At 32.2% G+C, this 22103-nt stretch overlaps 1 protein-coding gene across 10 annotated transcripts in view; it reads right to left on the bottom strand.

The window, feature by feature from the left end:
• The window catches only part of Nav3 (neuron navigator 3), an 813909-nt gene that overhangs the window by 62279 nt on the left and 729527 nt on the right, over nucleotides 1-22103 (bottom strand). For 6 of the 10 annotated variants that reach the window (XM_013072315.3, XM_013072311.3, XM_087192477.1 and 3 more), the window contains 6 exons: nucleotides 19936-20424; nucleotides 16214-16255; nucleotides 14635-14795; nucleotides 8450-8638; nucleotides 5615-5667; nucleotides 1001-1024 (listed from right to left, as the gene is read on the bottom strand). In XM_013072315.3, the coding sequence (XP_012927769.1) occupies nucleotides 1001-1024; nucleotides 5615-5667; nucleotides 8450-8638; nucleotides 14635-14795; nucleotides 16214-16255; nucleotides 19936-20424 (958 nt within the window). The remainder of the gene's footprint in view (nucleotides 1-1000; nucleotides 1025-5614; nucleotides 5668-8449; nucleotides 8639-14634; nucleotides 14796-16213; nucleotides 16256-19935; nucleotides 20425-22103) is intronic. The other 4 variants (XM_087192475.1, XM_087192480.1, XM_087192478.1 and 1 more) reach the window with 3 other exon arrangements.

The following is a 22103-nucleotide window of genomic DNA, read 5'->3' as shown; positions in this document are numbered from 1 at the left end:
TTGTGGGGTAAAAATGATAAAAGGGCAATTGGATAACCACTATTAAGGCAAATAGAACCATCATTTCTATACCTCAGTAGTTATATTATGATTGATAGTAGAAACTGCTAAAAGTGATATAAAGAAAACACCCTAGGTTTTTAAAAATCAAATCCACTCTGTAGTAATTATAAGGATAAGTTATACAATTATTATTTTTCCAACTTTTTGAACATAGGACAAATTTTACTTTAAAAGCTGATGAAATAAGACTTCAAAGGAAAGGAGTTATGTTGCAAAGGATGTTGCTATGGCACTTATTTTCCCTGTGGTCTGATTGCTTCAGTGTAAACCTATCAAAAAGTCATTACTTCACCTTGAATAAAATCCTAATTGAAGTTTTTTTACTTGCCTTAGCCAGGCTCACTTTTATACAAAGGTAAAGAAAAAGAATATTCTATCCAGTTTTTCTATCGCAGTTTGATTTGTACATGATTGCAACCAAACAGGTATCTGTGAAATGTGTGTGATTAGAACAATATATCATCCAAGACATAAAAGACTGAAGACAGGCCACGAGGTCATGCCACAAAATAGATGGGCTGTGATGCTGCTATCTCTGCTATGGAGGCCTGGTGACTTGGATCTTAATCCTATGTAGATGATCACAGGAAGTGGAACAAAGACTATAATGAAAGAGACAGAACTGTGGCTTTCCTATTTTACACCTTATTCATTCATCAATAGTTAATGAGTGTCCATCACTGCAGATAATTCATGAGATGTTGACCTAAGACTGAATAGAGAATGATAGAGGAGAGTTTGCTGCTGAAGCTTTCCTTTCATTGTCTTTTAAGAAGCAATGTAATGCCTAAGACCATTTCATTTATCCACTAGCTAGGTTCTATATGCAGTCCTGTAGTTATGCTGTTATATCACAGAGACCTCTACTGGTAACAACACACATTTCACCAGAGGTGAAAAATACTCAAATAAATATTAAAATATTACAAGATTTTACCTCTGAATGAGCCTTTTCTTCAGCCTGTAAAAGGTAAAAAGAAAGAGAATTTTAACTATAAATTTATAACAATTTATTATACATTTAACTGATGGAAATAATTGCATTTTTAATATTTTGTGATCAAATATAGTAGCATAAAATATATAACAGCTTTCAATTACTATACTGAAAACAGGATCTTAAAGGATTTAGAATGAACATTACTTTGTATATATATATATAAAATATGAAGCACTTTAAAATATGAGTAACTTAATCCAGGATATATAATATGCTTTAAAGGAAGGATAGAATTAAAAACTAAGATCTCGATCTTAACAAACTTATAAAATTATGCTCTAAACATATGGGTACATAAAAAATTGAGTATTGTACATTTTCATACACATTGTAGAAAATGGACTAATGAAAGTATATAGGGACCTTTAACCGGGATTTAGGAGTAATAACTGTATTCTATGATTTGCATGTTAAAAAGAATGCCAAATAAAGCTGAAGGAAAAACTGACCTCTATTGATAATGATAGAAAATAAATGTTACTAGTTTCTACTTTCTTGTATTTTCCTGAATGATTATTAAATAAGCGAACTGGGCTGTAAGTTAGCTAAACCCTAAAAGGTCGGGTGTCAAGGTGGTGATGAGAGTTTATGCTTAAGTCTTTGGCTACATGACTCCTGGAAATGAAGCTGGGTGGGAACAAACTCCTCGGATGTTTTTGATGAGTCCTAGTTTCTTTGGGGTTTTTTGTTTGCTTGTTTGTCTTTGTTTTTTTGAGACAGGGACTCACTATATAGTCCAGACTGGCCTTGAACTCACTATGTAGCCCAGGCTGATCGCAAACTCACAGCGATCCTCTTGCCTCGGCCTTCAGAGTGGTGGGATTACAGGCCTGTGCCACCATGCCTGGCCTCCTAGTTGTTTTGTTTTCTTCATGCTGGCCTTCAAAATACCAGAAACTGAGTTACATATACCATTACATTGGAAAGCTTCCTCATTCTGGAAAGTCGCAGGAGACCCCTGTCTCTGAAGAGTAAAAATGTAGTCATTGTTGAAAGAACCAAAGCTAAAGAATCTGATCTTCTTTCTCTACCTTTTCGATATTTCCTGATTAACTGATGCAAAAGTAACTTAACTGCTTTTTATTTCTTCTTCTTTAGAATATACAAACAAAAGATTATACTGATAAGGATATATTTCATGCATAAGCATTTTTCTTTACTTGAGTTTTATCTTTCTTATATTTTCTCTACCTTGAAAAAAATGTCATTTGTAATATGGTAGTTAAGTAATAATGTGGTTAACTGGTAGGATCTTAGTAGTCTTTGTATGAAATCTGTATTTTAAAAGCAATGTTGACATACATCTGGAATGTTTTACATCACATTTTTAATTTTTAAGTGAAAATCTTATTTTTTAAATTCTCATAATTTCAAAGTTTCATGTACTGTTTTTTCATTCAGAAGCAAGGAATTCCAACTTAAAAACCTAATTGTCTTAAGCAATGAAAATATAAAGCAAAATTGACTATGATAATTACTTTTCCCTGGTATTTGGTAGAAATATTCCCAGCTTATTCTGTCCAAATTCTGTTTTTGGTCATTTTAGGATTATGTTAAATTGATTAAAGACTCAATAATAATCTATATATTTGAAAAAGAGATTTATTCTATTTAAAAAAATAAATATTCTTAACATATTTGTCATCAAAATAACCATAAATTACATACATTAAGAGGAAGCATAACTGCTGTGTTAATTCTATATATTTCATATAACATGACCTTCCTCTCAGCTGATATTTCAAAATTATGATTTTTTTAATCCTTGTCCTTGCCCATACACTACAGTTATCAATATTGGATAGGTGTACTATAAATTTGAAACACCATGTCAGAATATTATTATATTTCTTTCAATGGCTTAGGTATGGGGTTGACAATATCATGTTAGAATTTTATTACTTGCCATTTTTCAATGTTGGTTTTGAATCAATATCACAGTACCTTGAAAGATGGTAAACAATATAGAACTTTTCCTTAATAAAATTATATCAATTGATTATTCTATAAGCCATTAAATATCCATTTACTTTTCATTGAAATTCATTAATTTATAAAATCCCTTATTTGGCATTATCTATGTTAAGCAACATGTGAAGAGGATATACAATGAATCAATCGTGCTATTTATTCTCAGAAAGCCAATAGAAATTAGTATCTATGTGCAGAATGAGTCCAAGACAAATATAACCAATCAAAAAAGCATTTATTGTGCTCCCTTTGGCAGCACATACACCCAAAATGCATTTATTATATGGTTCAAAAATTTAAATACCTAACAGGATCAGGCTTATAAAGAATGAAATGGGCTCTGGGTAATAAGAAAACAAAACCACACAGTTTTTCTAGTATAGCTTTGATTTTTCTAGGCTTAATAGAGACACTCTTTAGCCCAATATATTTCTGGCTTACAAATATTTCTTAAGGGATATTTCTATCATATGGGAAAAGCAACAGAAATGACAATTATTGACTTAAACTTAGCCTTAGTGTCAGAAAGAGAGGAGGAGAGGGTAGAAGCTGTGACTTCCTTGAAAACACATGCCAAAACCAAGAGGGGACTGTAAACAAGGATGAATTTCCTCTCAGTGGGACCAGATATTCCAGCTATTATTGTTGGCCTATACATCTATGCATATATTCTCCATAATATTTTTTCATATTGTACACTTAATACTGTACTTCTTTATGATTTCTAATTACCTTTATTGTTAGGACATCCCATTTCTTTTTTTTATAATTAAACATTTATTTTTTTGTTTTTTAAAAAATTAATTTTATTGGTACATTTTAGGTATACAATACAGTTACATTCATTATTGGAAATTTGCACCTTTACATAATCTCTCTTGGTTCTTATTTTTCCCCCTTCCCCTGCCCTCCCTTTGACCCCTCCATCCTTCCCTATTTACAAAGACTTTGTTTCTGTTTTTTCATTTTCTCATATTGATTCCATTCCCTTCTTTCCTTTTCCCTACCCCTCCCACTTCCCCTTCCCCTTTGCCCCTTTCCTTCCTATGTTGATTTTGGTTTTGTTTTGGTTTTTGAGAAAGGGTCTCACTATACAGTCCTGGCTGGTCTTGAGCTCAGGATACAACCCAGGCTCATCTCAAACTCCTGTTCCTTCTGCCTCAGCTTTCCAAGTGCTGGAATTATAGGCATGTGCCACTATCCCTGTTATTATGCCTGGCTTTTGATTAACATATATTAATTATACATATTAGTGGGGTTCAGTGTGACATTTCCACACATGGATACCGTGTGCATTTATCAAATCCAACTTCCCTTTATCTGCCATTCAACAATTTTTTAAATGTACCTCCATTTTTCCCTATAAACCAGCACTATAAATTAAGGCAAATTAAAATAAATATTTATTTTCTCTGCCATAAGAGGCTGTGATAATCCATACCAATCTGTGTCTACTGGTTACTGTAATAGCCAGTGAAGATATGAAACATTTTTGTTGTCATAGAAAAGTCCATGAGACCCTGCTATAGACTAATTTCTATTTATTTTCCTCAAAACTGTCCTTTTTATCCAGGAGCCTTTCTCAGGATTCACAAGGAAGTTTTATCCAAATATTACTGTGTTTATTAAAATATTATTATAGTGATGTTTCATAATTTGATTTTATGTAGAGATTTAAATTATAGAACACATTTCCTCAACAAGAGGCAGTACTGAAACAATAGAGGAAGAATGAATCTTCACATTTCTGTTATGTGTTCTTTTAATAGATATTCATATTCCTTACTTCTTTACCATTAGCTTCAAACAGTAAATTCATCTAAACACCAACAGTGTTCTCTTCATTTTTTATTGTTTGACAATTTTAATTATTAAATGGAGAAATAAGAATAATATTGTATCTGCAATGATGATTCGTTTTGAATGATCCAACTATGGCAGTAAATATGTATGATTAACTTACAAGAAAAAGGCTGGAACATTTAAACCTAATGAAAATCAGTGAAAAAATTAATATTGTCCTTAATGCTTAATTACTCAGTGACAGCTAAAGGCTGTGAACTTTTCACGAGTCTTTCAATACAGGATTAAGAATTATTCATAGTACTCAAGACTCACTGAGTTCGGTAAACTGCTTTAAATGTACTTCACTACCACCAAGGCATGAAGGAAGTTTCTTATAGAGCATAACCTCCCACAGCCTTTTTGAAAAAGATGAAATTACAGTTAATGAACAGAAAAATTCATTTTGGCAAAAACAGAACTATAATTTCACGCATTTGGAAAAGAAATTATGGTAAAGCTTAGAACATGGCTTCAAGGAGTCCATTCCTGCATATGTTTTATGAAATTCAGTTTTGCATCCACTCATTGTTTACAATAATGAGTTCACAGAAATCAAGTGAAACCACATACTACTGAGCCTGAAAGAAATAGAAAATCAACTGCCAGCTTACTTGATACACAGTAGCTTCAACTATGCCCTTATTTTATTACATAGTGTCTGTGTAAATGTTGATCTGCTCAATTATCTGTATGCCTGGCACAGGCTGAAGGTTTTCCTTAACAGCCAGTACTTACTGTGGAGTAAAGAGAAGAAGTGCTGGAGACCAAAGACAAAGAAGAGCCATGAACTGGGGGAAAGGAAAAAGAATAATTAAAATAGAATGAAAATAATGAAATTACTCATACACTCTATGCCTTTACTTTAAAACTAAGGGATAGATGGCTAGGGAAATACAATAATAACAGTTAGCTATAATATTCTGAAAATAAGTCTGCTGTAAATTGTTTGGAGATCACAACATTAAGATATAAAAAAATTCCATATATACTCCCTAAAGCAAGTCACTCACCAAATTATATAGAGAAGTTGACAAACATGAGCCCTACATGCATGGTTCATACAAATTTAAAGCTATAGAAAATTCCCATATAGTAAACAGAAAATCATGGGACCCCAAACTAAAGTTGTTACAAACTTTTAAACCTAAAAAACTTTATATATTTTATTTACTTAATTTCATTTTTATGCAACAAAGATACATTTTCAGAGTTTGTTTCCATATATATTCAAGGAAATAAGCATTTTATACAATCTGCTATTTAAACAGTATTTAAGAGTTGATCATGTTCTTTTAAATGCAAAATTTGTTTCTTTAGAAATTTTAGTAATATACAAATACTTCTTATTCTAAAGTGGTGTCTCACAAAAACTGAAAATGGATATTGCAGCCTTTTATTTAGATACATTGAAATACTATGTTAAACCACTAAATGGCTGTTTTATACTTCATCACTATGGTTTTAATGTATTAAATCTTTTTTAATGTATTAATTCTTAAAGGAGGAAAACATTGTATTTTATTATGTTTGCCAAAATTTCTTTTATTATGGAATAATAGTTACTTCTTATAATGCATGCTTTAAATATTAGCTGAAGAAAGATATAATTTAAAAAATAATAATTTCAACACAACACAAATGCTAATGAGATCAATATGTTGGTATAAGAGCACATGAGAGGTTCTCATTATTTTGTTTCAAATGGGCTGGAAAAGCAGATAAAAATAAGGGGATTAATTTGAGAGATATCAAGAACTTCTTTGAAAATGATGAAGTCAATAGAGGACCAAAGAACAATCTCTTGATTTCTAACTTTCATGAATACTACCAATTTATGAAAGGTGTGATGTATTAATTTTTGAGTCCATTTTTAAAAGGTGCATTATTTTAACCTTTAATAGCTCTTATATGAACTAAGAGTGTTAGCATGGTATATCAGAAAGAATATAGACAATGAATTAGAAGATTTTATATTCATTCTTTATATGCCACTTATTATTTATAGATCTATGATTTTGGAGCTTGTGGCTTAGTCTCTTCATTTGTGAGTGCTAGTCTTGGGCAAATTATCAATAAAGTCCTTTGACTCTAGTTCTATAATGCCTTAATTCTAGATAACAATTTAAGAAAAATGATAGTTCAGGGTTTAATGCAGAGGTACCAGAAAACCAACTTGTCTACTCAGGCTGACATTCTGCAGTTCATATTATGATAGACTCATCTGTGGAATGCTAGAACTTCTCAGTACATAGACATAATTCTGTTTGTAAATGAGGCCCTGTAGGAAGGCATCTATGTGTTTAGTAAATTATTTTAAAAATATTATCACCAGCCTGTCTGTGAGAGAATGATGAAGAAGGGATGATCTTACCTTTCACATTAGTTTTATTTTGTCTGCTACGCAGCTGAGTCAGTTGATTCACAGGGTTTAATTTACTATGTGGCACAGTGAACTCAATGGTTTGGTTACTATCCCAAAAGGTAGAGGCAACTGTTGCCAATTGATTTAGTGGCAGCATATTAAATGCATAGTGATGACCTAAAAAACATGAGTCAATTTTCACAGCTACCTAAACTTTTAGTCGGAAGACATTTTAAATAAAAAGATAGGAAAAGGAAGGAGAAAGAACAAAGCTTGCTTTAATTTATTCTGTAATAAATGGGCAACTAGAGGCTTTAATCTTGGTATGTTACAAAATTTGGGATTTTTTTTCTTTTGTATATAATTATTGTCTGTGAATGTATCGCTGTTTTAATGTTTGATTTTCTTATAATCAGTATGGATTTCTGTTTGATTTCATTTTATCCTTAGGTGACAAGCTTTATAATATGTATGTCACATGTTTCCTTTATGAGTAATTAATAAAAATCATTCATGAACTTTAAAAATGTCTCATTATTAACAATTTTGATATTTGAGGATATATAGTTTAGAAAACATTTGTGCATTTGAGTATCTATTAAGCCTACCGAGTTTTAAAAATAAATTTATAAAAGTATTTGCATAGAACAGTATAATGATAAAGACATTTATTAGATCAGGTGAGAATTCTATCATCACAGACAAAAAAGAGACTTGTAAAGTAAAATGTAGGTACAATGTGAATTCTAAAATGGTATAAGAAACTAACACCAGAGGGGAGTGTTTGAGAATACGAATCAGCGTGATGTAAGTTTCATAAGACAATTTTTCTGATTTATGTGTTTCTGGTTTTAGTTTCTGGTTTACGACTCTTTAACTGAGATATCAAACCAAACATTTACTCTATTATTTGACACATCTGGGAAGTTTCAAAAATTTTGTGTATTTCTGTATGAGAACATTTGATTCATTTTCTAAACTGTTCTACAGCCAAGCACTAATCTATGCAAATTCTGGCATATTTCCAAATGCATAAAGAAACAGAAGGTAATATCAAGTAAAATTTCTCCAACTTGAGGGTTCTCCAGCTGAGAATTATATTTGTTCATTAATTTCTTCTTCAGTAGTCTCTGTTCTGTGATGGGATAGTTTCCCCTCTCTGAGTTAAAGGAAATCACCTGTTCTCTATGCCGCTTCCTCACACTTACCTTCTTCCATGCTGTCCCTGAATGAGCCTGAGTGACTGATGGCTCGTGGTCTCTCCTCCAGAGAAGTGGCGCTCCCACAAAGCTGCGCGTCATCATAGAGATCGAAAGAAGAGTCCTGGGCAGGGATGCTGTTGGAGCGCATCATGGTGGCCCCAGGAAGGTTAAATTGAGACAGATTGGTTGGACTCACTGAAAAGACAAAGTACATCAGCCTATTACTCTGGGGTTTGAACAATGAAAATAACAGACTGAAAGAAAGTGAAAATTGATTCCAAATTTTATAGAAACATGAATTTATAAGTTTCCCCAATGAAGGCAGGCAAAAAGTCTACATCGGTCACCATGGAATCCTTTTCCTCTGAAACTGTCTTAACAACTAATATGTCAATTTCTCAAGTAATAGTAAACAAAATCACTCATGCATGTTTGTGGTTATGTTAGAAATATAGTAATATGATGATCATCTATAAAGAATGGTATGATTGATTGCACAATTACACTGAAAAACATAATTTTGAAATATGGAATAAAATTATAGCAAAAAAGGGAGAATCACTTTTACTATTAATGTTTATATTTAGGAAAAGTAAGTTTGTTAATGGCATTGGAGGAAATAGGCCAAAACCTTTTAAGATATGAAAGGAACTGCTAAATATTTTCAGAACCTTGGAGAATGTATGCCATTGGTTTAAAATTGGTCTGATACTTTGAAATGTACTTTCCCATATTTCCTTATTTGGCATGGTTACTACACTTCTTAATACTATACAATTAGTGGCTTTCACAGTAAGGTGAAATAGTGTACACTGAGGTAACTGAAAAGGAGTTTCTCTTACTTGACAGGTGCTGCACTCAGTATTTTATAGGAGTTGACTGAATCATTAAGCAAAACAACACAATTGTATATTAGGGTAAAAGGAAATGAAGGCCTAGAACCACACCTATATGTGCATATGATAATATAATGAAAAAGAGGAAACTATAGATTTGCAAAATATAGAATCCATTGGAAGCAAAGAAGAAGGAATGGATAGCAGAAGGGAAAAAAAGAAAAGAAGAGGGAGAAAGAGAGAAGGAGAAAGAGAGGAGATATCTATTCATCTTTTTTCAAGTATATTCCTTCAACAATAGCAACTTTTAGTCCCAGTTCACTCTGGTTGACGGTAATAGCCAGCAGGTCTACTGCAGGACATTCAAAACCCAAATATTTATGTTTCAGGATCCTTGACTGGTTTAAAACACCTTATTCTAGATCTATAACATGAATTAAATATTTTTAAGTAAATGAACTTTTCAATATATTTACAAGGGTATTATTTTAGTATATTTATGTGAGGTTAGCAGAATACTTTGTTCACTCTTTGGCTTTGCATAATTGTTACCAAAATGATTAAAGAGGTATGGAAATGAAGTGTCTTTTTATAATTTCAAAGCATATTTAACTTATTGAACATAAAACATTTATGAAAATTATACATTTTTAAGGAAATATTTGCATTTACAAAGACTTTTGATGGTGTTTTCCAATGAAAATATACCATGATGACTATCCATGACAGGTCTCTTTGGTGTTGCATTTGAATAGAAATATAAACATTGCACAACCCCTGATTTCAACAGTGGCCACTAGGAGAGGTGACTAGAAGGTGGAAAATTTAATACATAAAATATACAAAGAAAAATTACATAACAGAATACAAAACTAACAAAAAGAGAATTTTTGTAATGTAACAGAAAATAGTAAAGGGCTTGTAGTAGTGGTTTTGCTTTCTGTCTGCTCCAAGAAAAAATGAACGAACTAATGAATGAATGAATAAATGTGTCAGAATAAGTGGCCTCTCAAATCTAGGAGACATATAAGAATTTCTCAGTAGGAAAGAAACAGATGTGGCCATCTATTAAGAAAAAGAAGGCTATTGAGCTTTTCTTATATAAACTACACATAGCAAACCCACTTTTAAAATTAAGATTATAAATTTACTTGTGATGATTTAAGAACAGGAAAGAAGAGAAACATGACTGAACTTTTAAAAACTTTCAAGTCACTCCCTACCTGTACTTATGGAGCTAGGTATAAACTAATGAGTTTATGATATTGTTATAAATAAGAAAATTGCTGTCCACAGAATCTAATTTTAATTTGGTTTGTGGAATCTGCATATATAATGAAGTAGAATAGTTGACAATTCAGACATATATATATTTTTTTTTAAGAGAATGAGCTTCATAAGTGTGTTATTTCCAGATTAAAATAGTTTGTGTCACTGGTGAGTTTAAATAAGAAACCAGAGATAACACAAAAATTTACGTAGTAAATGGATGATTGAATCAGTGGGTCTCAACTGTGACAGTCTATGCTTCCTTAAGTATAGAAGAAAAAGTTCATTCTGAATGGCTGAAAGGTGCATATAAAGAGGAAAAAAATAATACAGAAGGATGCTTGGCAGCAAAAGCATAGAAACTGTTCCCATGCAGAGGTGTTTAACAATCATTCTGTAAGCAAAGGACCATCTACCATGCAGAACTGGGAAGTTTTGATGGTAATGCTTTTGCATAATAACCTGTGTGGCAAGGTGAAAAATGAATATAAGCAACTGCTATCACTTATGGGACATCACAATAAGTTTTACCTGGTTATGAGAGGCCTTACAAAAACTATGACCAATACAAAATGACATTTAATACAAAGCCTTAGTTTACACATCAGTTATATTTTGATAGCTTTTCTTAAGTGGGAATGGTTTCTAATACAGCTAATACATGGAGAAATACCCATAAATTATGGTTTACTTCAGCAGTAGCACAGAATAGCTTACAATAAATAACCTAATTATAGTTTTCTTAAATTTCTAATATTTCTTATATGTGAATGCTACAATAATTTATGTAAAAATTTTATATTTTATACATTTTTATCGATGGAAAGGATAAAGGAAACATGAATAACAAAATTCTTGAATGATAGTAATAATAATGTATTTTACTAATTATTTAGGACAGATAATTATCAAATTGAAAACAAGTAATGTCCAAAGACAAATGTAGGACAACAGCATACTTATCTCAAATTAAATTAATTATATTTTACATATTTTAAATTTTAGTAGTGCCCACTTTCTTGCCCAATAAATATAAGTTCAAATGATCTGAAAATACAGTTGAAACTCTTAAAACTTATTTTCGTGTTTTAAAAATTAGTCATTTTTTTCTGTGTAAAATTACACACCACAGAGATCTCAGAATACCTGAAGCATATTTGCTTATATTATTTGTGTAGGCAATGAGAGTTTTCATACATGGATAGGAAGATCTTCTTCTACACAGCCCAGTGGGTGAAAATGTTTAGAGACAGGCAGTGGAGGCAGGAAGATCAATTTGGAATCTACTGCAGTTATCTAAGTTTAAGAAAAGTTTCAGCATAGAAATGACACCGAAAAGTGAGACATACTACCTTTTTAAAAAAATAAAAGTCACAGAGTTTCATCTATTGCAGAGTATGATGGGGAGAAGAGCATAGATTTGAGTAAGCCTGTTGATTATACTGAGATTTTGCTTTGGAGTGGCTGATGGCAAATTCTATGTGAATCATAAGGGAAAAAGAAGAAAAGAGTAAGGAAAAAAACTTTGATTTGAGGTGGCTATGTTGTCTATGCTGATAGGATTTGAGTTTTAGTGCTCAAAAAGATCTCAGAGTGAGAGGAATTTCGATTTGAGAGGTAAGAATTCAAGTTATGGAGGAGAGCATAGAAAGTGTGTTTAGAATGAGAAATGCTCTAAAGAGAAAAAAATCTTGGTAAACACATAAAAACGAGAAGCAGATGGAGGATGAATTGCATTGCCCAGAATTTACACCTAAAACCTAGAACAATTCTTAATACAGTCTCTTTCACTTTCAAAAGTGACCTTCTTTATGCAACAAATGATGGCTACATTAAGAGAAACAATTTCAGTTGGAAAATTATAAAGAGAATCAAGAGGGTGATTACTAAACTTATCACTAAAGATAAGGCTTGTAGTGTTTTGATAAGGAGAAGTAGCCCTTATATTGCTGTGAGAGCTCTGGAAGAAAACACAATGGATTAAGGGGGAAGATTCACATCCTAGAAAGGTGAGCTTGACCTTTTAGGCTCTTGGTTTCATAGCCCTGAAAAGTAAGGGATGTATTTGATCAGTAGTTTTTAAGTCAAAGTCATAAGGGCATGGAAAGTTCAACAGAGATGGTTCGTTATAAGTAAAAGTATAATTCACATTTCATATTAATTGTTTCAACTCTGAAAACTAGGTAATCAAATGCATTCTCAAGTGTGTTATATCTCGATTTTTAAAACATTAAAAACACACTAGTTTCAGCTGATATGAAGTTTGCCTAACTTTAATTTACACAAACTTGTCAAGAAATTTATCTCTGTGCAAATATTTAACATTCTTGGTAAATGAAGCCTTAACTCAAATGTCAGAGTTTTGTATTAGTTTCTCTTATTTCTAAGCTGAGAATTTCTTCACCTTAAATTATATAGTCATTGTATTGTGAATTAAACCCAATTAAAGGCAGAGAAAGATCAGCCAAAGTTGATGAATGTTGCTGCCTTAAAGTATAAAACATGCTTTATAATAAAATGATTATTTGTCAGAGTCTGTCAAATCTTCCCTTTGTACTTCTCATTTTTGTACATACTGTATAAGTCATTCTTCGTAGTATGACCTAAATATACTTACTTAATATATAAGAAAATTGAGAGGTCAAACATAGTAAGGGTAAGGTTTTTCTTTCTTCAAAGATAATTGAATAGATGGATTTAATCAGAATCATAGTAGAAAAATGGCATAAGGAGTCAACTAATCAAATTAACATTAATTAAAAAAAATTTATAGGAGATATGAGATACTTAGCAAATCTATAGCAGTGAGGTCATTTGGGGTTTTTGCAGATGGTTTAAGAAATTAAATTTTGTTTCATATTCCTATGACTTAACAAAAACATTTTCAATTGATCATTTTTTTCCTTTGTTATGAGGGGTTGAATTTAGGATCTTGCATTTGCAAGGCAGGTGCAGCACCACTGAGCTAAATCCCCAGCCCATTTTAATTGATTTTTAAAAGTTAAAGACTGAGGATTTTCACTCTGTTTTATAACTATGACTTAGTGTAAATATAAACTATACTTCTTTGGCATTTTTGGTACAAAGAGACCTCATCACTGTGTAGATTAAGCAATGAAAACTTGCAGTTGATAAGAATTAATTTGCTCATATAAAACCATGACCACAACAATTGCTTTTAATTGCTAAAAGACTGACTTGAAAGAATTATAGTAGAAAAAATAGGACTGAGTCCAATACTGTTGGAAGTTGAAAAGTCCAAATTATTGAAGCATGTGGAACATCTGTGAGGACAATATTATAAAGAATTTTTTCAAGAGAAAAGAGAAAAAATGACACTAATTCATATGTGACATTATAGAAGATAAATAATCTATTTCTAAAGTCATGAGATCTATTAAATTATGATTGGCATATTTAAACTTATTATTTTGTCACTTCTCTGTTTTCTATGACATTTATGCAAATATTTTATACTTCATAAAATGATGCTAAGTAGAAAGTAACACAATAACTAATATAATAATTTATTTTTCATTGTATTTGTCTTAAAATATTCATGGAGCATTGTCTACACAGAAACTCATGTGTATTTTAAGAAGAGTTTTAACTTTAATAATGTTAAAAGAAGATATCTCACAGTCATTGCACTGCATGCTTTTTCTCCCTAACGATTTTTATCTTCCATTTTTCTACAAAAAGATTATTAATTATGTTTCAAAAAAGTTTCAACAGTTTAAACAAAAATAAGGAAATGTTTTACTGGTTTTAAAGAGAATTCTCAAATATGGAGGAAAGGTTGCTGGGCTTTAAATCACGTATTCTGGGATGGATTCCTGCTCCTGCCTCTTACTAAAGGAGAGATTTTTTTTTTTAAGTCGAATAAGCTTCTGTAGCTTAGATCAAAATACAGCAACAGGATTGTCTGTGTTAAGCAGCTGTCATAAACAATTAACAACATAATGTTCGTAGATTATTCTCAACTATAAACTACGATACAAATAACTTTTATGGGGCAATACCAGGGCTCATGTGATAATGCATATGAAATGAACAAAACACAATCTATGTTGTAGAATATTTTACCTAAGTTGGAAAAGTGGTATTTTCCTGTAGCCGAAGACGACATGGCGGACGGGGAGACCAGAGGCGACTGGTTGCCAGTATCCTGCAGCCCTCCAGTAGAATGAGAACGCAACCACTCTTTGCCCTCTTCTTGGTTGGCCTGCCGAGATGATGGAGTATATCTGCAAAACAGCACAGCTGAGACACTTAACCACATCTACAAGGGCAAGGAAATACCAGGACTGGAAAACAATCAAGAGGACCTTACTATTTCAGACTGAACAACAATCTCAAACAGATTGGATCTAATTAGAATTGCTCAGTTCTTCCAGATGATTTGACACCATCTGTTCAAATCCCACAAGAAAAGAGGAAAATTATATTTCTGTGAGATATGAAATTGAAAATCATAAGCAATGAACAGACAGCCAAGTTAATTGAGAAGGACCCAAAAGTACAGCGCTTGAAAGGATGTGACATGGGTGAAAGCATAGATCAAAAATGATAAACAGTGGTAGAACAGAAACCGAAGGAAGTGCAGGGATGTTCACGGAAAGGAATAGGAAATGGAACACGCATTTATGGCTTTTTTTTTTTTTTTTTTTTTTTTTTTTTTTTTTTAGGAAAAACAGTTCTTTCATTAAAATGCCATTTTAAGGAAGGAGGGGAAAATGTGCTCACTTTACTGGAATAATTTTCTAGATCAAATTTTGAAACAGAATAATTGTAAGCTGTTTGGTCTTGCTGGACAAATTCAACAGGAAAAAGATAACGGGGAAAGTCCTAGTCTGACCAGTTCTCACCGCTTCTCTGGAGTAAGGAAATTCTTAATCCCAAGGGCTGGTCAGTTTATCAGGTTTATAGTATTTACCTCCATTAGCAATTTATTCTATAGCTCCTCAGAAAAAAGTATGTGATATAGTATGGCCATGAATTAAATTTTTATTTTATTTTTATTATGCTTTGATAATTATTTTGAGATTATTAAATACTATTAGATTTATTCAGATTTAAATTCAACTGATACCAACAGAGCCGAAAAATAGAAATTAAGGCTCTTTGGGTTTTTAGCAAGAGGATACTGTAAATCATACCTTAATTAGGGTGCTGTCCTGTGATGATGAAAATATGTTTTCTTTGATTCAAATTAGAGCATTCTTCAGCCTTTCATTGTTACTAGCTACATCTGTGGACTTCGTGGGGTTTTGGGGTTTAACAAGCATATGCCTCCAAGATGCAAAAATTAGGGAGTAATTTTATTTGAATTTGGAGAAATGAGTTCTGCATTCGACCAAAAGTTGCTGTTCCTTCCCCTAAGCAAGGCCTATTATAATATTTTAAGAAGTCTAATTTCTGCAAAATAGTGATATTCATATTGGACTTCATTTAATTTGAGTCCTCACTTGATTTCTACTACTATCTCTTCCTACCGGCCATCTTACCAACTCTATGGGCCAGAGAAAGCATCAGGATTTAGTGATTTCATCCTCAATGTCAGGTGCTAAATTGAAAACAAACAAAGAAAGAAGAGAGACAGCACACAAAGTTTACGTAACAACAGAAAAAAAAAAGCAGCAATTGTGCTAAGAGAAATATATACCTTAGTCCCTTTTTGGGTAGTGTATTTCTGTCAAGCTGCATGCTGTTAAAACAAAGAAAACCCCTAAGGACATAATGTAAACAAAACTTTCAAAGTATACATCCAACAAAAATGCTTCTCTGAACTATATAAAAAACTTCTTGATAACACATACATAAATGCTTAACTCAGTGGAAAATGCGACCTAAGAGTGACATGATTTCCACTGCTATAATACACATTGACTTTCTAAACTAGTACCATTCACTGATACTTTAATAATAGGATTACTGGAAGGCAATTAGATCTTGTTAGCATAATTGCCTCTGAATTGTATTTACCTCATGCAGTGGTAGTTTTCCCTTCCTTATGCAACTGACTAGACTTTTGCTTTGACTTCATCTTCAGGAGAATCACAGTGGTGGCAATGATATAGATCTGCTCTAAATTAAAATGACAACTTCCAATGGTCAGAGAGGATGGAAAGCACCATTCAATGTTTATCTTTTGTCTTCAAATTAGTTTTAATCAAAAATTTGATTTATTCCCCATTTAAGTATAAGAGAAGAAACACTGTATATAATAAACATTTTCTTAAAGTGATATTTCTGGTATTACTTATTTATCTAAACACCTTAATGGAATTTAACTATAGCATCTTTTTAAATCTTTAATTAGGTATTGAAAGGAATATAGATTTTTGTCATATCTATCTTAAAGAATTGTCAGTTGTTCATAAGAAGAAATGAAAAGTATCTAGATTGAATGAGAAATGGCCTCTCTTAAAAGAGAGAAAAAGAAGGTATAAACATCTAAGTAGGATAAACCTACGACTCTGTTTAATTATTGTCATATAGATAAAGAATAAAATTGATTTAAATTTGCTAAATTTTTGCTTTCTTTAGAATCTCAAATGATTGAAATTAAATACACAGGATATGCACAATGGGAATGATATAACATGGATGTAAACACACTGACTGAAAATTTAACCATTCAAAATCAAAGCTAAAATGTTTTCTTCTCTGTGTACTCCACCGGTTAGCACATAATCAATGGCATCCAAAGGCTTTACGCAACTTTATTAAGAATGTACACATAATTACCACATTAAATAGAACCCTTTCCAGTATATACTGTATTTTGTCCATAAAAGATTTCTTACTAGTATGAATAAACAATCAAATATTTTGAAAAAATATAAAAAATTTCCCAATATAAACTATATTATCTGAAGTATTCATGTGGGCATGAGCCACTTTAAAGATTACCTCTTTTGTGTATGGAAATTAAATTTAAGGTTGGAAAGAAACTTTAAAAATAGGTACTCTTGCTAATTGTATCTTGTTGTATAAAAAATTATTTATATGTTACTCAGCAATTTAATGGAAAACAAATCAAAAAAATACATTTACATGTACAATTTAAAGATGTATGTAGAGCTACCTGAATCTGGATATCAATAATTTTATTACATAAAACTTTCAGAAAACCCTCAAGGGTTGCCAATTCATATGCCAACAAAGGCCCAGGGTATTATCAATGAGTGATTCAATCAGGGCACTGTTGCCCATATGGATAAAAACAAATTTGTCAGATTTGATATTTAATGACAAACCAGAAATAAGTACAGTTGGTTATTATTTTTAAATTATTTAAAGTTTGGTTACATCACAAAAACTAGAACAAAGCAAACTAAATGTGGACTAATTATTGCTCAAGGACAGTAGGGCAGCAATAGAGAGAAAACTTTAAAAATACTTTATTATTTGTTCATTTATTTTTAATAAGATAAATAGAGAAAAATTCAAATAAAAATTAAAATCTATGAAAACTCCCTGATTTTTATAGTACTGGGCTGTAAATATTAGAGTATTCTAAAGTAAGTCATGAACTTACATATATCTTTATTCCTATTATGATCTCTAATTAATTTGTTTTAAATATTTACACTTTAACACACTTTTGCAGGTATGGCTTCTTGATTTCCTTAGCATTCCCAGCAGCCTGCTGACTATCTTTAAGTCAGGATCACCAATTACTGTACATCTAAATTTCTCTTTTAAGGGATCAAAAACTTCCTTAATCTACTTTAAAGATTTAGAACAAACTGCTATTGCTTAGAGTTTTGTTCCTAAAAAATAGAAAGTGCACAATTTCTTAATCAAAAAATATTTCAGTTCAGTAAATTGCTGTAAGGTACTTGTTTTATTAGACACTATACCTATGAACATATTAATATTTATTTTATATGGCTTAATTTTAACAATACTACTTATTAAGAATCAAAATGAAAACATATTTATTGAAGAAAAATTTTAAGTATATTTTAGAAAAAGTCTTCATTTGGTTATGTTAATATCAAGGTATCCCCATTGTAAAAGTGGACTATATCTAAGATTAAACAACTGTTTAAAAATTTTCTTAGAAAGAGTAAGTGCGTATTTGTTAGTGTATTTGCATAATGAAACAGATGTTCTAGGAAGTCTACGTTCTTTGATTTTAAAAAAATGAAGTATTGGTTATAAACATGCTGTCTGTAACAGCAAAATTAAAAGGAAGAGGGATATTTTACTTTCCCGACCCAATTTATCATATTTGTCTTGGCCCAGCTTTGTTATGAGGCAATATATATTCCATAATTATAAGAAAATGGAGAGCGTGGAATGGGAAATCTTAGGTTAAGGGACAACAGTTGTATTGTAAACAGTATCTAGGCAAGGGTTTTGAATGATGTTTTAAGAAAATATTTGAGGAGCAAGACTGGAGCTCTACAAAAGGGGAGCTATGGCAGCATCAACATCAGAATGAGAAAAGTTTAGAGAACATTGTCAGCATTTTCAGCAACCAGTGATGCTTTTCCCAAATAACATAATTAAGACATGTACCCAAGATCACTTGTGAAAGCTGTATGTGTGCCGAGAAACAAATATCATTAAGTTTTTTAAGGAAAAGGTGGCAGTTTTAAGACATTTTCCTAGAATTAGTTCTCTACCAAATATCTTAGAAAGGATTTTTTTGAGGGGGACAGGAGTTTAGAGACATTTTGTACAATAGTGATCTTTTCATATAAGTACAGATAATAGGTAAGAAATGTACATTATATTCTCTATTTTAAGTTAAAATATTATAAAACCAATGGATACATCTTGTTATAAGATCAATTTTCAAGAGGTCTATTAAAATAGCACCAGTATATAATTTTCTCTAATAATGCATGGCTGAAAATTGATTTTTTTGTCCCCACTTCAATAAAGATTCCCCAGTGATCCATTTGCTATTTTTTCATAGAACTGCAAATAAAACAAATTTAAAATATTGTTCAAAGCACAATTGTAGATTGCATTTGAATATGGTTTTTAAAAGGTTTAAATCATCCTAAGGAGCTTGCATTGTCCTGGAGGTCAAGCAAAATCATTAAGATGTCTTGAGAAGGCATCATTCGATATACAAATACACAATTTAAGTATTATTCATATTGCCTACTGAGCATTCATATTAATATACTTAATATCTATTCATCCTATCCTTAATGGTTTTAGTTCTCTGAAAACTTAGTATAAGTTTACTCTTAACAAGAGTAAATAAAAAGCCCAGTTTCATCTATTTCATTTCCTTTCGATCTTTTGTTGCTATGTACATTGACTCTCACACTGGAATCAGGGAGCCTAATGGGGGAAGGGGCTAGGGGCAGTGCAGGGAGGGAGGGGTGAGGACTTCATCAATGCCTCCTGTAAGCTCACCTTTCTGAGAGAGTAGATCTCACACTACCCGTTCTCATGAGCAGGCTCTGAACCTCGTGAGTGCCTGTGGTCAGTCCAGACAGGGAGCCGTGATGGCTGAGGGGCAGATCAATGGACTCAGAGCTCGTATGGAGGCTAGTCATGGACTGGTAACTTGGAGTGTCCTTGCTGCCAGCAGAGGAACTGCTCAGATTGGCAGCCCATACAAGACCACCTGATGTGAAAGAGTGAACCGATGCTGGGCTGGAAGCCAAAGAGTGACTTAAGCTTATAACATCTGTCGTTAAGTCTGAGGGTTTATTGAAGAGAGGGCTGCTGCCGCCACTCAGCCCACCAGCACTGCCCATGCTGCCCGTACCAGACGATGGTGATTCCAGACTGCCTTGCCGCGCTAATGTGGTACTAGGGCTGGGCACTACTGAGGAGGATTTCACACCCTCAGTACTAGGTGCAGAGGCAGATTTGCCACCTGCCTTGGCACCAAACAACCTAAAAGAAAAACAAATAACAACTTCAGTTGTTCCAAGAAACTAATATCCACATGTAATATTAAGGGTAACAGTATACAGAGCCAAGTATGGGTTGGTGTCCTGAGCTACCAAGCACTTCTGGTCTCTGTTAAGCACTCCATAAGCTTGAACTTTCTAGAAATCAAATGCTGAAAATCTCTCAAAGAATCATTAGGCCAAGTCAGTGCTGGGCTGCTACCCAGGGGCGGGGAGAAGAGGGAAAGCACAAACATGAAGTCCTTAACTTTCACAATTGAAGTGCTCAGTTTAAGAATCTTTACTCATATATTGACCATGCTTGTGGATACCTACATATAGAACCATTATAATGAAACAACTTCTACTCATTCGATATAGAATAGTTAAGTGGAATTTTCTCTTTGCCTTTTTTTCCCTTTCTTTTTAACAGTTGATTTAAAATCTCAAAAAAAAAAAGAAAAAAAAAAAAAAAAAAGAGGGCTTAAGGCAAGATTTAGGAAGTCATGTTGAATATCTGGTGGCCTGTGTGACTGCTGGGGAATAGTTGGTTGGAAAAAACATTGGCAACATGTGAGTTTGTCCATATTTTCCCTGGAAAGGACAAAGGATTTTATGTCAGTTGCCAGTTCACATGCATGTTTACAATAATGATTTGAAATATAATAGGTGCTAAGTAAGGTATTGGAGTTTAGTTCAGAAAACATTTTAGTTTTGTAAATGAAGTAGATGATACAATCAAATTCATGTAAATATGGAAATAGTGATATGAAATAATGGCATGATTACTAGTTAAATTGCAATGAAATCCATATTTCCTACAGTGAAATATTTTATGACGAATATGAGAAATTGTTTCATAGGTAATGGGCCACAGGAGGGCACTATTGTCTTTTACTTAAGCAACAGAAATATTTACTCTCATTAAAAGACCTAATTTATTTCTTTACAATGAGAATCAATGTTTCAAACAGCCAGTTTTTCAGGATTAATATTTTTACTGAGGCATAAAATCTCTATATTTTCAAATAATAATGTATAAGATTGCTTGACTATAATAGTAAATGTTTCAAGACACTTTGTTTCCAAGCTATTATAGTTCTTGCTATAGTCAGGAGAATAAAAATAAACATTCAAATATTTAACAGGTGACGAACTATAAATCATGCTCTATCATTTCAAAGATAAGAAAATAGACTCAGAAATGTTTAGCTATTTGTTCAAAACCTTTAACTCCACATGTTTAATACCAAAGATAAACCTAGTACAGAAACTAGTCATGTTGCTTACCAGACCAGAGTCCTATCAAAGAAAGCTGGCACAGACTTACAAAACTTAACCCATTCTTTAGTTCTTATCATGTATTAACCATCCAGGTGTTTTCAAACTCTGTCAGTCAGATCACAGATTGCTTTTCTTTCATTTGTTATGGTGCAATATAAGTCTGCCAATATAATCCACTAATAGCACAGCATCAACTATATTTACGATCGTCAATGTGTTAAGAGCGAGAAAGATAAGGAATACTAGAAATAACTGCCAACAGTCCTAAAAACCTACTTTACTTTATTTTTTAATTATAGAAAGGAGGAATGGAAGTCTATTGAAATTTTACAAGCTACCATTTTGTTCTATCACTCTCTGTGGGTACCCGCCATGTGATTTTAAGTCTCTTACGTATGC

This window comes from Heterocephalus glaber, unplaced genomic scaffold (genome assembly GCF_053883595.1).
Source record: "Heterocephalus glaber isolate CG9 unplaced genomic scaffold, H.glaber_assembly_v1.0 deba00001571, whole genome shotgun sequence".
In the NCBI taxonomy this organism is placed as follows: Eukaryota; Metazoa; Chordata; class Mammalia; order Rodentia; family Bathyergidae; genus Heterocephalus; species Heterocephalus glaber.
This window is presented reverse-complemented; position numbering and strand designations above follow the sequence as displayed.